At 44.6% G+C, this 17,500-nt stretch overlaps 1 protein-coding gene and 1 long non-coding RNA gene across 2 annotated transcripts; both read right to left on the reverse strand.

Annotated features, from left to right (window-relative positions):
• Positions 1-929: 929 nt before the first annotated feature.
• LOC133983147 (uncharacterized) lies at positions 930-1,312 on the reverse strand. Its single transcript, XR_009925367.1, has 3 exons — positions 1,224-1,312; positions 1,127-1,170; positions 930-944 (listed from the first exon to the last, which is right to left on the reverse strand). It is a non-coding gene; the product is annotated as an uncharacterized LOC133983147 (long non-coding RNA).
• A 216-nt stretch (positions 1,313-1,528) lies between these two features.
• On the reverse strand, positions 1,529-17,263 carry myo1eb (myosin IEb). Its single transcript, XM_062422098.1, is given in 28 exon segments — positions 1,529-1,862; positions 2,147-2,322; positions 2,432-2,621; positions 2,699-2,773; positions 2,855-3,012; positions 3,293-3,439; positions 4,035-4,180; positions 4,595-4,764; positions 4,862-4,976; positions 5,139-5,283; positions 5,364-5,569; positions 6,655-6,736; positions 6,845-6,930; positions 7,030-7,197; positions 7,591-7,677; positions 7,968-8,054; positions 8,376-8,456; positions 8,634-8,830; positions 8,916-9,048; positions 9,382-9,516; positions 9,906-10,037; positions 10,282-10,371; positions 10,496-10,583; positions 14,568-14,647; positions 14,649-14,663; positions 15,049-15,138; positions 15,234-15,371; positions 17,074-17,263. Coding segments are annotated over 28 exon segments (3,297 nt in total). The 5' UTR covers positions 17,077-17,263; the 3' UTR covers positions 1,529-1,785.
• Positions 17,264-17,500: the final 237 nt, after the last annotated feature.

A 17,500-nucleotide genomic window follows, 5' to 3' on the forward strand; every position in this document is an offset into this window, starting at 1 on the left:
ACACTCCTTCAGGTCTTCAGGTGTTTTTCTCACCTCGTTGGTTTCAGTCAGGGACTCACACAGGTTCGTACTGAAATGTCAGTTTATTGTTCCAGGGTCAGCTGAATAATCCTGTGAGATAAAACATTCATGTTCGTTTCATACAGACGTTTATAAAACAGCAGAAATCTTATAAAACACACAAACTCTGAATTTTTTTTAAATCTAAAATCTTTGCAAAAGTTATGTTTCATAAGTAGATTAATTTCTATATTTGACTTTGTTTTTATATTTAATCTTATTTAATATTTTCATCAGAGATATAACACCTGTGTGACGTTTAGTTTCTGTTCATCTCAACACTGCAGACGGTCAAACACCTTTCATCACATTGGCAGGTTTGTTCGGTTTACGTCTTATTGAGGCTGTAATGAACACTGCAGCCTGTGGGGGGCGCTGGAAGCTTACACTGATATTATTTTCAGGTTTCCACGGTAACACTGATGTGAAATTTGATCGAGTTGCTGCTTTAAATCCATCAGAGATGATCAGAGACCGAAGTCACACAGGAACGTTTCACCTGAGAGCACAGGGACACACACACACGCACACCTGTGTTACGGGGACACGCACACCTGTGTTACAGGGACACACACACACACACACCTGTGTTACAGGGACACACACACACACACACACACCTGTGTTACAGGGACACGCACACACACACACCTGTGTTACGGGGACACACACACACGCACACCTGCGTTACGGGGACACGCACACCTGAGTTACGGGGACACGCACACACACACACCTGTGTTACGGGGAGACACACACACATACACCTGAGTTACAAACACACACACACACACACACACACCTGTGTTACAGGGACACGCACACACACACACCTGCGTTACGGGGACGCGCACACACACACACACACACACACACACACACACCTGTGTTACAGGGACACGCACACACACACACACACCTGTGTTACAGGGACACACACACCTGCGTTACGGGGACGCACGCACACACACACACACACACACACACACCCCTGTGTTACAGGGACACACACACATACACCTGAGTTACGGGGACACGCACACCTGCGTTACAGGGACACGCACACCTGCGTTACAGGGACACGCACCTGTGTTACGGGGACACGCACACCTGCGTTACAGGGACACGCACCTGTGTTACGGGGACACGCACACCTGCGTTACAGGGACACGCACTTGAGTTACAGGGACACACACACCTGCGTTACAGGGACACGCACACACACACCTGTGTTACAGGGACACGCACACACACACCTGTGTTACGGGGACACACAGACACACACACACACACCTGAGTTACAGGGACACACACACACACACCTGTGTTACAGGGACACGCACACACACACACCTGCGTTACGGGGACGCACACACGCACACACACACACACACACACCTGTGTTACAGGGACACGCACACACACACACCTGCGTTACGGGGACGCACACGCACACACACACACACCTGTGTTACGGGGACACACACACACACGTTCAGTCCAGCAGTCTGCAGGTAGGAGCACCAAACTCTGACCTTTGACCTTTGGGGACAATGCAGCTGCAGCTCTGGTTGGCTGACAGCCGTGACTCTGACTCAAACAAAATGTTTTTAATTAATATTCAGTAATCAGCTGTTTCCTCTCAGCTGATGTGTGGAAAGCTCCGGTGACCTCTGACCCCAACTGGAACAGCAGGCCAGTGACCTTTGACCCTGGAGAGCAGGCCTAGATCTTCTCCACATAGTTTCCGGGGAACATCCCCTCCCTGCCACGCAGCCGGCCGTACCACCAACCCGACGGATCTGCAGACACAAACACAGGCTGAGGACTCTGACTCAGAGGTCATGTGACGACTCTGTCCTTTCAGAGTTAGTAAATTATATGAACGGTCCCTTTATTATGCTCTCAGTCATAGCAGTGATAGAAGTAGTAGTTATGGCAGTAAAAGCAGTAATTATAACAGCAACAGTAAAAGCTTTAATAAGCAGCAGCAGTCCAGTAACAGCAGCACTTTGAACAGTTGTAGTAACAACAGTAGAACCAGCAGCAGTTAAAGTAGTAATAGAAGCAGTACTGTCAGTAGTACCTTCAGTGAGTATCTCGATGACGTCATCGGTGTTAAAGCTGAGCTCGTCAGTGTCCTGGGCGTCGTAGGCGTACAGAGCTCTGCACTGTGGAGACCGTGGCTTCGGTTTGGGAGCTGGTTTGGGTCGACCTGTTCCAGGAACCGGTCTAAACTCCTTGGACCGCCGGCGCTGCAGCCTGCAGGCGAGGAGCAGGGGTTAGAGGACAGGGGACTGACACTGGTTAAAGCACTGCTAATGGTTCTACTGATGGTTCTACTGATGGTCCTGGTTCTGAGCGTCCTCACCCTGCGGCACCCTGATCGGGGACGTCCATGAAGCCCATGTCGTGATTATGGGCGGGCCTGTTGTCAGGGCGATGGTGGCTCTGGTGGCGGGGCAGACTGGGCTGATCCATGCTGGACTGCTGTCTCAGCAGGGTTCCTCTGGAGGAGGCGGGGCCTCCTCTGGGAGCGCCGCCCCCTCTGGGTCGAGGGTCTGAGAGACAAAACAAACATCACAAACTGTTCCACTGAGGTAGCGTCTTCAGACCTGGAGGTGTTTCTTACTGGTACCTGAGTTGTACTGGCTGCTGGGCGGACCCTGGTTACCCATGTAGCGGCTCTTACGCTTGTCCCTCCTGGTCGGTCCTAAAGGAAAACAAGAAGTGAGGACCAGCAGACAAAACGCTGTGGTGGGAGTCCTAATAACGGAGTCTGGTCAGGACTTACTGGAGTTTTTGGGCAGACCCGGTCCAATAGAGACCTGCAGGACCTTTCCACTGGGCTTCAGGACTACCTCGTCCCCCTGACCCATCTGGAACTGGATCTGTCTGGACCCTGCAGAGCTGAATGGACCCCAGCCGCCTTTCTTCACCTTGAACTCCAGACTGACGGAGACGAGGGCAGAGAGGGAGGATAGGTTTCATATTCACGTCACATCTGAACATAAACGTTAACGTTGACCAGATGGTGGCGCTACACCAAAGGAACCATGAAAGTCTACAAATATTTTATAACTGACAACTCTGCATAATGTAAACATAGAACAACAGTGTTTTTATATTTAAACAAACTAAAACAACTGAAAGTGTTGAGATGAAGTCATATCGGAGCTGGAGAACTAAGAGGAAAGAGTGGAGCAGAGACATTATGTGTTTGAATACTGACAGGTTGTTAAATTTGAGCGGCAGCTTCTTCTGAGTTTTGTCCTGGTAACGTTTCACCAGCAGACTGAGGAACTCGGTTTTAAAGACACTCTGGAGAACGCTGTCATACTCTTCCTCGTGGATGATGAAGAAGTCGTCCTGCAGAGTGCTGCACACAGAGAGAGACAGACAGAAATGTTTCTGTGAGTATAAAAGATGAAGCGTGAGATGATACAGTGATGAGAAAATACTAGATAGACCTGGTTCTGGTCCAGATCTTGTTTTTTGTTTCTGTTATGGAGCTTTTCCACTCTACAGTTCCAGCTCTATTCGGCTCTGTTTGGTACCAGGAACCTTTTCCATTACTATAGTTCCTCCTCAACGTGAGCGGGGTCGTCATAGCAACGCTGCATTAAACTGCTGTGACTTCGTTTTATACCCATTAACCATTAACCTGACTCACTGGTTCAGGTGTAATATGTTTTATTGTGTTTCTAATAAAAGTAAATTGAGAAAGTTTTGGAGTATAAACATGTGTTTATAAAGTGATATCTACTGGTGCATTAAAATAAACCAGTGTTTAATAGAAAAGTGTTTTTCCAGCATGAAACCCCCCAAAATAGACTGAGACTTATATACTGGTTATTACGGTACTTCTAGTCCCAGTTATCACTGTAGCTCTGATTGTGGTTGTAGTTTTAGATCCACCTCCAGCTGTAGTTCTGACCTGGGTTCTAGTTCTGGTTCTAGTTCTGTTGGTGTACCTTAGGGAAACAGACTGGATCTTGTTGAGCTCGATCTTCCTCTTGAGAACCTCTTGGATCTGACCTTTATCGGGACCCTGCTTCACCTTCTCTCGACCAATCATGTACAGGAACTTCGGGGTCAGGATGAGGTCACGCTTCACAGACTGTGGCGGAGAGACAGACAGAAAGCTGCTGGTTTATTTCAAATTAAACTGGGTTTAAAAAGAAGAAAGGATTTAGCTTGTTCCTCCTCTCCAGAGGACTGGAGGGAGGAGCTCATGTTGGTGTATTCAGGCTTAAAACTTGCCTGACTCGGGCCTGCTGTACAGCAGCTGTACTGCAGTCCAATATATTGCCTAACCTCTTAACTGGTTTCTTTAAGAGTAATGGGATTAGGATGCTACCCTGACAGACAGTCCTTAAACAGTCCTGGAGACTTGGATTTAACTCTATTGAAGCGTTTCCTCACCAAGATAAGCACATGACTTACTGTAACAGGTTCCAGGATGATTCCACTTTGGTTTTAAACATTGACAACTTGGAGGAAGAAGGCTGAGTGTGACTGTGCTTTCTCTTACCCTGAACCGGCGGTCATATTTCACCACAACATCAGCAAATTCAATCTTCTCTCTGCGGCCGACAAACTGCCGGATCTCTGGATGGTTGTCTGTCCCGATGTAATCTCCCACAAAGTTCCTGTTGAGGCTGTTTCTGCGGCGCTCCTTCTTGTTCAGCAGGACATCCGACGCTGGAAGAAACAGAAAATCACTCAGAGACATTCAACACAAGTTAAATGTGGTGCTTCTTTAACCCACTGATCAACATAATGATGAAGACGTTCTCACCTTCCTCCCTCATCTGGACGTACTTGCGGACAGCGATGTGTTTGCGCCAAGCTTTCTGGATGACCCGAGCGTAACCGTTGTACTTCCTCTCCCTCATCTCCTCCAACAAGAACAGCTGCAGAGAAGAAGATCACATCAGGACAACAAACATAAAGAAAGTGACAGACGGAGGAGCACAGAAACATTACAACCAGAGGACCAGAGCAGAACCCGAACCCGATCCAGGACTGCTGAGGTAGAACATTTACTGAATTTCCTGTGTGTGAGTGTTTCGTACAGACTCTGGAGCTTTGATGAAGACTTTAGCCTTGCCCAGCTGGAACTGGTCCTGGTCCATGTTGACACAGTTGAGGAGATGAAGGACTCCCTTACGCTCCTCGCCCCTCCAGCTTGGCCACGTCTCCCTGGTCAGGATGGCGTACCTGCAGCACACGATAACTACCGTCAGCATGTTGGAGGCAGCGGTGCAGTGTACTGGCTGCGACCATGTTTGACCTCAGACCTGTGCAGGAACTTGTTGAAGGCTCGGCGGTAAGCATATCCTGCGCGACGGACCCGGATGTTCTCGCGGAGTCCCAAGTACTCCACCTGATGTCTGACCCGGTTCTCCTCCCAGTCCCGAGGACGTTTGGTCTCGTTGGGTTTGATGCAGCGGATGTAGTGTGGAGTGCACTTCATCAGGGTCTGGACCAGAGTGTTGGCTTGTTTCTAAAGAGGGGGGCAGACAGGTTTACCTTGTATGTTACAGTGTGAGAGCTTGAAGGGTTCAGTCTGTCCTAAATCACAGCAGATCTTTACACTTACACATGTTTACTGCTGGTAAGCTGGTTCAACACAGACTCCTAAATTAAGTGGAACTGAAATTAAAAGCTAAGATCATAATCTAAACAGTATATAGGCGACTGTAAACACTGTTCTTGTGTACTTATTTGGTCAAAGTTTGATTTATTTTCTGCAATACATCATGTTATCCAGGAATGGGAATTTTAAACATCTGTATTGTGATTTGATGAGTCCAATATCTGTGAAGGCAGGCACTAAAAACAGTCTGAGATAATCATATCCAAATGCCACACAGACAATTCACCAGCAGGGGGCGATGTTGGCTGTTACAAATCATGGAGTAACATACAGACACACAACCTGTTGCTGTTAGTTTTATGTCTGTTTATCCCAGTACAAACATACAGGCTACTTTCTTACACAACTACTGGGAGCTCTGGAGGATTTACTTTATAATAAAGTCCAAATGAGCATGAAGTGTGTTTATGTGTCTGTAATGATTCCTCCTGTTCATACTGACCATTAGAAGATCCCTTCATAATGTTTAAATGGAAGTGATGGAGGACTAAACCCACAGTCCTCCTTCTGTGGAAACATGGATTTAAAAGTTGATCTGAAGCTAATATGAAGCTTCAGTCGTCTGAATGAGTAAATCTTCATCTTCAGTGTTTAGTAGTAAAGTCTTTGTGTTACTATGGTTACAGCACAGCTCAACAGGAAACACTAAGAGGGAATCTGATGCTAAAAAGACTGTAAATGTGTCAGATATCACTTGATATGACTAACTCACACTGCTGAAGCTGAATATCTCTGTAAGGTAATGTTTGTTGAGCTCTATAACTATCTTCATTACTTCATCTGGAGTTATGTTCGGGGATACTGTCCTTCTTTTACAGATGCAGTACTCATTTTTGGACTTAAAATGATGTAAAAAATAATGTTTATAGATTTACACAGATGGTAAAAAAGATGCAATATGTTTTTCCTACACTGTAGTATTTCTCTCTCACCTTGATCTTGCTGCTGGCGGTGCTCGGACGCCCTCTCTTCTCAGCCTCCAGGTTCTCAGGAAACAGAGCTCTGATGAACGGACTGACCACAAACACACCATAGACAGTTATCATGAGGTCATCACCCACCCATCCCCCCCCACACACACACACACACACACACACACACACACACACACACACTGCTTACAATTCGCTGCTCTGCATCAGCTCGATGATGTCATTAAATAACACGTCTCTGTTCCTTTCACAGAAACCACCGACATCATACGACACCTGGACAGGTAGACAGGTTCAGTTAGACAGGTAAAGCTAATAAATGTGTGACAGACAGACAGGTGAACACATGGACAGGTAGACAGGTGTATGATGTACCTTCCCAGCGTAGTGGTGGACGATGAATCCTCTGTTCCAGCTGCTGAAGTGTTCGTGTGATCCGATCTGTCCCTGCAGCTTCTGCAGCAGCGTCTGGTCCGCCCCCTCACCTTTAGCGTGCATCGTTGCACACACATCGTCCAGGATGCTCATGACCCCAGGAGGATTCTGGGAAATCATGCAAAGAGAGACAGAAAAAAAATGTTTACAGAGAAACATTTCTCCTCTTCGTTAATAAAAGTCAGGAACACGAGCGCGCTGATCTTCAGCTCTGTACACAGAGAGCTGATGTGAGAACCAACACAGACAACAAACATCAGCTGATCTCAGAATAAAGAAAAAAGGAAAGAAGAAAAAGTTACAGATTCATTTCCAAAAAAACTTCAGTCTCATAGTTTGAGTTTTAATTCAAATCAACTACGAAACTATTTCCTGTTTATTTCTGCTCAGATTTTTATTTGAGCTGTTTCACTTTTAACTGATTCTATCGTTCAGTCCGTCACATTTTCATTCACTGAGTTATTAACAACAACAAATCTGTTCTCTGATTGGACAACTGACCAGTTTGGACTCGATGAGGTCACAGACCACCTTGTTGTTGAAATACTCGATGGGCGACCATTTGATTCCCTCCTGGACGTATTCCTCCTGCAGAGACACAACACAGTCACATCCTGTTCCCATGTTCAGAGAAAGGACTACAGATACAACACTAATATATTAATATTTATTAATGTGCACTGCCTTCTTTAACCTGTAAATAAATAGAAATAACAGAGGACCACAGAAGGAGCCATGAGTTACCCCTCAGGACAGTTTGGGGACAGAGAAGAAGGAGATGAGTTGATGATGCATTCACAGGTTTTAAACTCAAGTTTAAAACAGAAACACTCGAGCGAATTATGATGTCATTATGTGATGATGTCATCGTGCGTTACCTGTTCTGCCTTCAGTGTGAGTTCGATGAAAATCTGCTGCAGCTTCTCGTTGACGAAGTTGATGCAGAACTGCTCAAAACCATTTTTCTAGAAGAGAAACATCAAATCATAACTTAATTCAACAAACAGATTATATATGATCAATCAAATCAATCAATCAATCAGTGAATACTATCAGATGTCCAACAGAAAAACTCCTCATCTGAATGAGGAGGAGTAATGTAGTCACACAAGATATAATAGATCATTACTCTGCTTCAGCTGATTCCGCTCTTATCCTTTTTAGATGAATCTCTGCAGGACTCTTTAACTGGTGTCCTCACAAGTGTAGAAGAACAAGTGTGTGTGTGTGTGTGTGTGTGTGTGTGTGTGTGTGTGTGTGTGTGTGTGTGTGTGTGTGTGTGTTACCTGGAAGATCTCAAAGCCGTAAATGTCGAGCACGCCGATGTTCAGCTCCTCCTGGTCCTTCTGTATGGCTTTATTAATACACTGACACAAAGAGAGAGACACACACACACACACACACACACACACACACACACACACACACACACACACACACACACACACACACACACACACACACACACACAGAGTTACCATCACTTACACAGACAGGAAGTGAACAATCAGAGAGTGGCGTGTGACGTGTATCTGTGGACTCACGTCAACCAGGAAGTCAAAGAGTCGTGTGTAGAGCGCTTTGGACAGGGCGTCTCTGGTGAAACAGGCCTGCTCCGTGTTCAGGGTGACGGAGATGGACTCGGTCTTCCCTCCCCACTTACTGTCCATAATCCTGCTGGTGAGTTTACTGCAGAGACCGTCCTGAGAGATTCCCAGCAGGAAGGACGGGAACGCCAGGACTGACAGACAGAGACAGGCAGTTTAGTGGTACTACAATACCCATGATCCTCAGCTGCTGTTGCATTGAGCAGTGTAGTAACTCACAGTCCTGGCTTTCAACCACAGCGTAATTGTTTTCCTCTCTGAAGCTGATGTTTCCCAGATGAATAATTCCTGCAACCAGCTGAAGAACCGAGTCCTGTTCCTCTACAGACAGACCCACTACTGACATCGCCTCCTGAGAGACAGACAGACAGTTACAGACAGACAGTTAAAGACAGTTAAAGACAGTTACAGACAGCTACAGACAGACAGCTACAGACAGACAGCTACAGACAGTTACAGACAGACAGCTACAGACAGACAGACAGTTACAGACAGACAGCTACAGACAGACAGCTACAGACAGACAGCTACAGACAGACAGACAGCTACAGACAGACAGACAGACAGTTACAGACAGCTACAGACAGACAGCTACAGACAGACAGCTACAGACAGACAGACAGCTACAGACAGACAGACAGTTACAGACAGACAGCTACAGACAGACAGACAGACAGTTACAGACCATAGTATCGGAGAACTCCTTCTTGTCATTGACGTCCTCCACCGTGTAGGTTCCTGATTGGTTGAGGTAGTAGTAGTAGTCGGGGGTCGTGACCCCAAGGTTCTCCCTCTGCTGCTCATTGGCCCCTGTCAACAGCTGAGGGCCACAGAGAGGTCAGAGGTCACAGTATTACCTGGTGGTAACTATTGAGGTACCTGGTAGTAACTATTGCAGTACCTGGTGGTAACTATTGCAGTACCTGGTAGTAACTATTGCAGTACCTGGTAGTAACTACTGCAGTACCTGGTAGTAACTACTGCAGTACCTGGTAGTAACTATTGCAGTACCTGGTAGTAACTACTGCAGTACCTGGTAGTAACTATTGCAGTACCTGGTAGTAACTATTGCAGTACCTGGTAGTAACTATTGCAGTACCTGGTGGTAACTATTGCAGTACCTGGTAGTAACTATTGCAGTACCTGATAGTAACTATTGCAGTACCTGGTAGTAACTATTGCAGTACCTGGTAGTAACTACTGCAGTACCTGATAGTAGATGTGGAAGTTTCTCTCTCCAGGGTTTTGTGAAACCACTCGGGTTTTCTCCAGTAAAAAGTTGGAGATTTTCCCGCCATCAGGAGCGCCTCCTCGACTGAACTGGATCTCAAAGTATTTTCCCTGAAGGAGGAAGAAGAGGAAGGTTTACATCTCAGTAATATTTAATGTGTGTTAAGTACATATTTATACATGTTCATAGTATTTAATCATGTTCATAGTATTTAATCATGTTTATAGTATTTATACACTTTCAAAGTATTTATACATGTTTATAGTATTTAATCATGTTTATAGTATTTATACATGTTCATAGTATTTATACACTTTCAAAGTATTTATACATGTTTATAGTATTTATACTGACGAATCTGCTGGAGTTGTTGTTGCGGACGGTCTTGGCGTTGCCGAAGGCTTCCAGCAGAGGATTGGACTGCAGGATGATGTCTTTAACATGCTGCACAAACACACAAACACACACACACACACACACACACACACTAGCTGCATCACTACTAACACTCATAGTACTGCAGTACTAATACTACTACTGTAGTAACATGAGTACTTTGAGGACTGACCTGGACTTTGTCTCCTCCTCCAGACACCTTGGACACGTAGCTCATGATGTATTTGGCAGCGACAGTTTTTCCGGCGCCGCTCTCACCGCTGAAACACAACAAGCAGGAAACTGAACACGGCAGCATGATCTGATTTATTTATATGTTTAGTTTAAATGAAGACAAAAAAAGACAAAAAACAGACGTGTAGAGTAACAGACTGTAGAGTAACAGACTGTAAAGTAACAGACTGTAGAGTAACAGACGTGTAGAGTAACAGACGTGTAGAGTAACAGACTGTAGAGTAACAGACTGTAGAGTAACAGACTGTAGAGTAACAGACTGTAGAGTAACAGTCTGTAGATTAACAGACTGTAGAGTAACAGACTGTAGAGTAACAGACTGTAGAGTAACAGACGTGTAGAGTAACAGACTGTAGAGTAACAGACTGTAGAGTAACAGACTGTAGAGTAACAGACTGTAGAGTAACAGACTGTAGAGTAACAGACGTGTAGAGTAACAGAGGTGTAGAGTAACAGACTGTAGTGTAACAGACTGTAGAGTAACAGACTGTAGAGTAACAGACGTTTAGAGTAACAGACTGTAGAGTAACAGACTGTAGAGTAACAGACGTGTAGAGTAACAGACTGTAGAGTAACAGACTGTAGAGTAACAGACGTGTAGAGTAACAGACTGTAGAGTAACAGACTGTAGAGTAACAGACTGTAGAGTAACAGACTGTAGAGTAACAGACGTGTAGAGTAACAGACTGTAGAGTAACAGACGTGTAGAGTAACAGACTGTAGAGTAACAGACTGTAGAGTAACAGACTGTAGAGTAACAGACGTATAGAGTAACAGACTGTAGAGTAACAGACTGTAGATTAACAGACTGTAGAGTAACAGACTGTAGAGTAACAGACTGTAGAGTAACAGACTGTAGAGTAACAGACGTGTAGAGTAACAGACTGTAGAGTAACAGACTGTAGTGTAACAGACTGTAGAGTAACAGACTGTAGAGTAACAGACTGTAGAGTAACAGACTGTAGAGTAATAGACTGTAGAGTAACAGACTGTAGAGTAACAGACTGTAGAGTAACAGACGTGTAGAGTAACAGACTGTAGAGTAACAGACTGTAGAGTAACAGACTGTAGAGTAACAGACGTGTAGAGTAACAGACTGTAGAGTAACAGACTGTAGAGTAACAGACTGTAGAGTAACAGACTGTAGAGTAACAGACGTGTAGAGTAACAGACTGTAGAGTAACAGACTGTAGAGTAACAGACTGTAGAGTAACAGACTGTAGAGTAACAGACGTGTAGAGTAACAGACTGTAGAGTAACAGACGTGTAGAGTAACAGACTGTAGAGTAACAGACTGTAGAGTAACAGACGTGTAGAGTAACAGACTGTAGAGTAACAGACTGTAGAGTAACAGACTGTAGAGTAACAGACGTGTAGAGTAACAGACTGTAGAGTAACAGACTGTAGAGTAACAGACTGTAGAGTAACAGACTGTAGAGTAACAGACGTGTAGAATAACAGACTGTAGAGTAACAGACTGTAGAGTAACAGACGTGTAGAATAACAGACTGTAGAGTAACAGACTGTAGAGTAACAGACTGTAGAGTAACATACTAGTAGAGTAACAGACGTGCAGAGTAACAGACTGTAGAGTAACAGACTGTAGAGTAACAGACGTGTAGAGTAACAGACTGTAGAGTAACAGACTAGTAGAGTAACATACTAGTAGAGTAACAGACGTGCAGAGTAACAGACTGTAGAGTAACAGACTGTAGTGTAACAGACTGTAGAGTAACAGACGTGTAGAGTAACAGACGTGTAGAGTAACAGACTGTAGAGTAACAGACTGTAGAGTAACAGACGTGTAGAGTAACAGACGTGTAGAGTAACAGACTGTAGAGTAACAGACGTGTAGAGTAACAGACTGTAGAGTAACAGACTGTAGAGTAACAGACGTGTAGAGTAACAGACTGTAGAGTAACAGACGTGTAGAGTAACAGACTGTAGAGTAACAGACTGCAGAGTAACAGACGTGCAGAGTAACAGACTGTAGAGTAACAGACGTGTAGAGTAACAGACGTGTAGAGTAACAGACGTGTAGAGTAACAGACTGTAGAGTAACAGACGTGTAGAGTAACAGACGTGTAGAGTAACAGACTGTAGAGTAACAGACGTGTAGAGTAACAGACTGTAGAGTAACAGACGTGTAGAGTAACAGACGTGTAGAGTAACAGACGTGTAGAGTAACAGACTGTAGAGTAACAGACGTGTAGAGTAACAGACGTGTAGAGTAACAGACTGTAGAGTAACAGACGTGTAGAGTAACAGACTGTAGAGTAACAGACTGCAGAGTAACAGACGTGCAGAGTAACAGACTGTAGAGTAACAGACGTGTAGAGTAACAGACGTGTAGAGTAACAGACGTGTAGAGTAACAGACTGTAGAGTAACAGACGTGTAGAGTAACAGACGTGTAGAGTAACAGACTGTAGAGTAACAGACTGTAGAGTAACAGACTGTAGAGTAACAGACTGTAGTGTAACAGACTGTAGAGTAACAGACGTGTAGAGTAACAGACGTTTAGAGTAACAGACTGTAGAGTAACAGACGTGTAGAGTAACAGACTGTAGAGTAACAGACTGTAGAGTAACAGACTGTAGAGTAACAGACTGTAGAGTAACAGACTGTAGAGTAACAGACGTGTAGAGTAACAGACTGTAGAGTAACAGACTGTAGAGTAACAGACGTGTAGAGTAACAGACTGTAGAGTAACAGACTGTAGTGTAACAGACTGTAGAGTAACAGACTGTAGAGTAACAGACTGTAGAGTAACAGACTGTAGAGTAACAGACGTGTAGAGTAACAGACTGTAGAGTAACAGACTGTAGAGTAACAGACTGTAGAGTAACAGACTGTAGAGTAACAGACTGTAGAGTAACAGACGTGTAGAGTAACAGACTGTAGAGTAACAGACGTGTAGAATAACAGACTGTAGAGTAACAGACTGTAGAGTAACAGACTGTAGAGTAACAGACTGTAGAGTAACAGACTGTAGAGTAACAGACGTGTAGAGTAACAGACGTGTAGAGTAACAGACTAGTAGAGTAACATACTAGTAGAGTAACAGACGTGCAGAGTAACAGACTGTAGAGTAACAGACTGTAGTGTAACAGACTGTAGAGTAACAGACGTGTAGAGTAACAGACGTGTAGAGTAACAGACTGTAGAGTAACAGACTGTAGAGTAACAGACGTGTAGAGTAACAGACGTGTAGAGTAACAGACTGTAGAGTAACAGACGTGTAGAGTAACAGACTGTAGAGTAACAGACTGCAGAGTAACAGACGTGCAGAGTAACAGACTGTAGAGTAACAGACGTGTAGAGTAACAGACGTGTAGAGTAACAGACGTGTAGAGTAACAGACTGTAGAGTAACAGACGTGTAGAGTAACAGACGTGTAGAGTAACAGACTGTAGAGTAACAGACGTGTAGAGTAACAGACTGTAGAGTAACAGACGTGTAGAGTAACAGACGTGTAGAGTAACAGACGTGTAGAGTAACAGACTGTAGAGTAACAGACGTGTAGAGTAACAGACGTTTAGAGTAACAGACTGTAGAGTAACAGACGTGTAGAGTAACAGACTGCAGAGTAACAGACGTGCAGAGTAACAGACTGTAGAGTAACAGACGTGTAGAGTAACAGACGTGTAGAGTAACAGACGTGTAGAGTAACAGACTGTAGAGTAACAGACTGTAAAGTAACAGACGTTTAGAGTAACAGACTGTAGAGTAACAGACTGTAGAGTAACAGACTGTAGAGTAACAGACTGTAGAGTAACAGACTGTAGAGTAACAGACGTGTAGAGTAACAGACTGTAGAGTAACAGACTGTAGAGTAACAGACTGTAGAGTAACAGACTGTAGAGTAACAGACTGTAGAGTAACAGACGTGTAGAGTAACAGACTGTAGAGTAACAGACTGTAGAGTAACAGACTGTAGAGTAACAGACTGTAGAGTAACAGACGTGTTTTAACTTTAATGTTTGTGTGTAGATTTTAAGCCCCGCCTACCTGATGATGACACACTGGTTCTCGCTGTCAATCATCATGTTGCGGTACATGTTGTCAGCCAGGGCGTAGATGTGGGGGGGGGTTCTCATACTGAGCCTGCAGGGTTGGGGGGGGTTAATGAATATATATATGTTTGTGTGTGTGTGTGTGTGTGTGTATATGTGTGTGTATGTGTATGTGTGTGTGTGTATGTGTGTGTGTATAAGTATGCGTGTGTGTGTATATATATATATATGTATATGTGTGTATATGTGTGTGTGTGTGTGTGTGTATATATATATGAGTGTGTGTTTGTGTGTGTGTGTGTATATATGTGTGTGTGTGTGTGTGTGTGTGTGTATGTGTGTGTGTATATATGTTTATATATGTGTGTGTGTGTGTGTGTGTGTGTGTGTGTATATATGTGTGTGTGTGTGTGTGTATATATATGTGTGTGTGTGTGTGTGTGTGTGTGTGTGTGTGTGTGTGTGTGTGCTCTCACAGCTCCCTGGTAAAGCTCCACTTCTCTGTCAGTGAAATAAGGAAGCTGTTTAAACGGATTCACTGAGATCAGAACCGGACCGATGTAGGTCTGACAGAACCAGGTCAAGGGAAAAAACCACAAGAACAAACAGAACCAGAACCAGAACCGTGTGTGTGTGTGTGTGTGTGTGTGTGTTAGGATACGAAGATGTAGTCGTCGTTGTATCTCTTCTTCAGGTTCTCTGTGATGGCGTCCTCGCTGATCTTGGACAGCAGCACCATGTCGTCCACGCCGCTCACCTTCACGTTCTGAGCCTGCCAATGATATCGCTCCTTACTGCCCTGAGGGGCGGGACATACAGAGAGAGAGAGGGTCAGGCTGGCTACACACCTGGACAGCAGCACACACACACACACACACACACTGCTCTTGAGTGTGTGAGAGTGTGTGTAGATATGTGTGTGCATGTGCATGTGCGTGTGTGTGTGTGTGTGTGTGTGTGTATATGTGTGTGTGTGCATGTGCATGTGCGTGTGTGTGTATGTGTGTATATGTGTGTGTGTGTGTGTGTGTGTGTGTGTGTGTGAGTGTGTATGTGTGTGTGTGTGTGTGTGTGTGTGTGTGTGTGTGTGTGTGTGTGTGTGTGTGTGTTATCAGATGTGAGGGTGCTTCTCCCTCCTGAATTCCCAGCATTCCTCTGTCCTGTGGGATCATGTTGTGGTGGTGACGCCCCGACATGTTCGCCTCGACACGCCGAGCTGCAGGACGCTGTGTGTGTGTGTGTGTGTGTGTGTGTGTGTGTGTGTGTGTGTGTGTGTGTGTGTGTGTGTGTCTTAGATGTCCAGTCTCGCTTTCAGGCTCAGCTTCTTTACTTCTTTTTTTAATGGAGTAACTAATTACAGTATGCATTGCAGGTAGGTGTGTGTGTGTGTGCGTGTGTCTCTGTGTGTGTGTGTGTGTGTGTGTGGGGGGGGGGGTATTTTGCACCTCTTTAATGTAAACTAGTATCATTTGCATGTGTGTAAATAAAAGAACTGTGAGTCACTCCTGCAGCTTCTTCTGCTCCATCAGCTGAGACTGAAACATTTACACATATTCTATTTACTCTAAAACACTATACACACACACACACACACACACACACACACACACACACACACACTAGACACACACACACACACACACACACACACACACACACACACACACACACACACACACACACACACACACACACACACACACACACACACACACAGCGAGTTTGCTGCAGGACGTGAAACATTTCACCTGTGATCAATAGATCAGCTGCGGATCATTAGCCCGCCAACACTGACATCACTTCCTGCGCTGCTTTAAACTCAATGTGTGTGTGTGTGTGTGTGTGTGTGTGTGTGTGTGTCTAGTGTGTGTGTGTGTGTGTGTCAGTAACAAAAACACAGATTCAAAAAGAGTGAAATAAAGTGAGACAGAAAACATGAAGAGAAACAAATGAAAAATGAAAAAGTGACGCAGTTAACAGGCTGATTACACTAACACTTATTATTATTATTATTATTATTATTATTATTATTATTTTTATGTGAAGTCTTATTTGCTTTATTTGTCCTCAGGTGGCTGCTCCCTGCTCACTGTCTGTTTTAACCTGATCAGAGTTTCTTTAATGTTGTTGGACTTGTCGGCTGATTAAACTCTGAGTCACACATCAGACTGTGAGGGCCTCCTCAGGGCCCGGAGCCACAGCTTGAACACACTGACTGAGGATCTAACTATCATTGATTGTTTCCATGGAGACAAGAAAAAAATGTCTTAAAGCTGCAGCAGAAATGAACATCTGTTAAATTCAGTTTCTCTCTGTTTACTTTGTTGTTGTTGACAATTAGTTTCTGTGTTTGAATCTTTTCTTTCTTTCTTTCTTTCTTTCTTTCTTTCTTTCTTTCTTTCTTTCTTTCTGATTCGTTTCATTTATTTTCTGTTCTGTTTCTTTTTTCGGACTTTTTCTCCGGTTTTAAACGTCACAGTTTGTAAAGTCAGTGAACTCACCATGTTTACTGCTCTGCTCTCACTTCCTGCTCCAGGTAAAAGTTAAGACGTCTTCAGTCAGCCAGGTGACCCAGGTGATCCAGGTGATCCAGGTAATCCAGGTGATCAGAACCAGAACCCGGATCAGTTCAGATCAGTTCAGACTAATTCTGTTGCTCTGAACATTTTTTTTCTCCTCTTTTCCTTCTTCTTTTCCTTCTTCTTCGTCTTCCTGCTCTCAGGTCTCTAAACTCCCTGCAGGTGTGGGCAGGTAAAGCCCCGCCTCCCTCCTGTGGCCTTCTGGGTAGAGTAGTCTGGATAGCTGGAGCTCTGCTGCCCCCTGCTGTTCTCTGCTGCCCCCTGCTGTCCTCTGCTGCCCCCTGCTGTTCTCTGCTGCCCCCTGCTGTCCTCTGCTGCCCTCTGCTGCCGTCTGCTGCCCCCTGCTCTT

The sequence above is a fragment of the Scomber scombrus genome, chromosome 7 (assembly GCF_963691925.1).
Source record: "Scomber scombrus chromosome 7, fScoSco1.1, whole genome shotgun sequence".
Classification (NCBI taxonomy): Eukaryota; Metazoa; Chordata; class Actinopteri; order Scombriformes; family Scombridae; genus Scomber; species Scomber scombrus.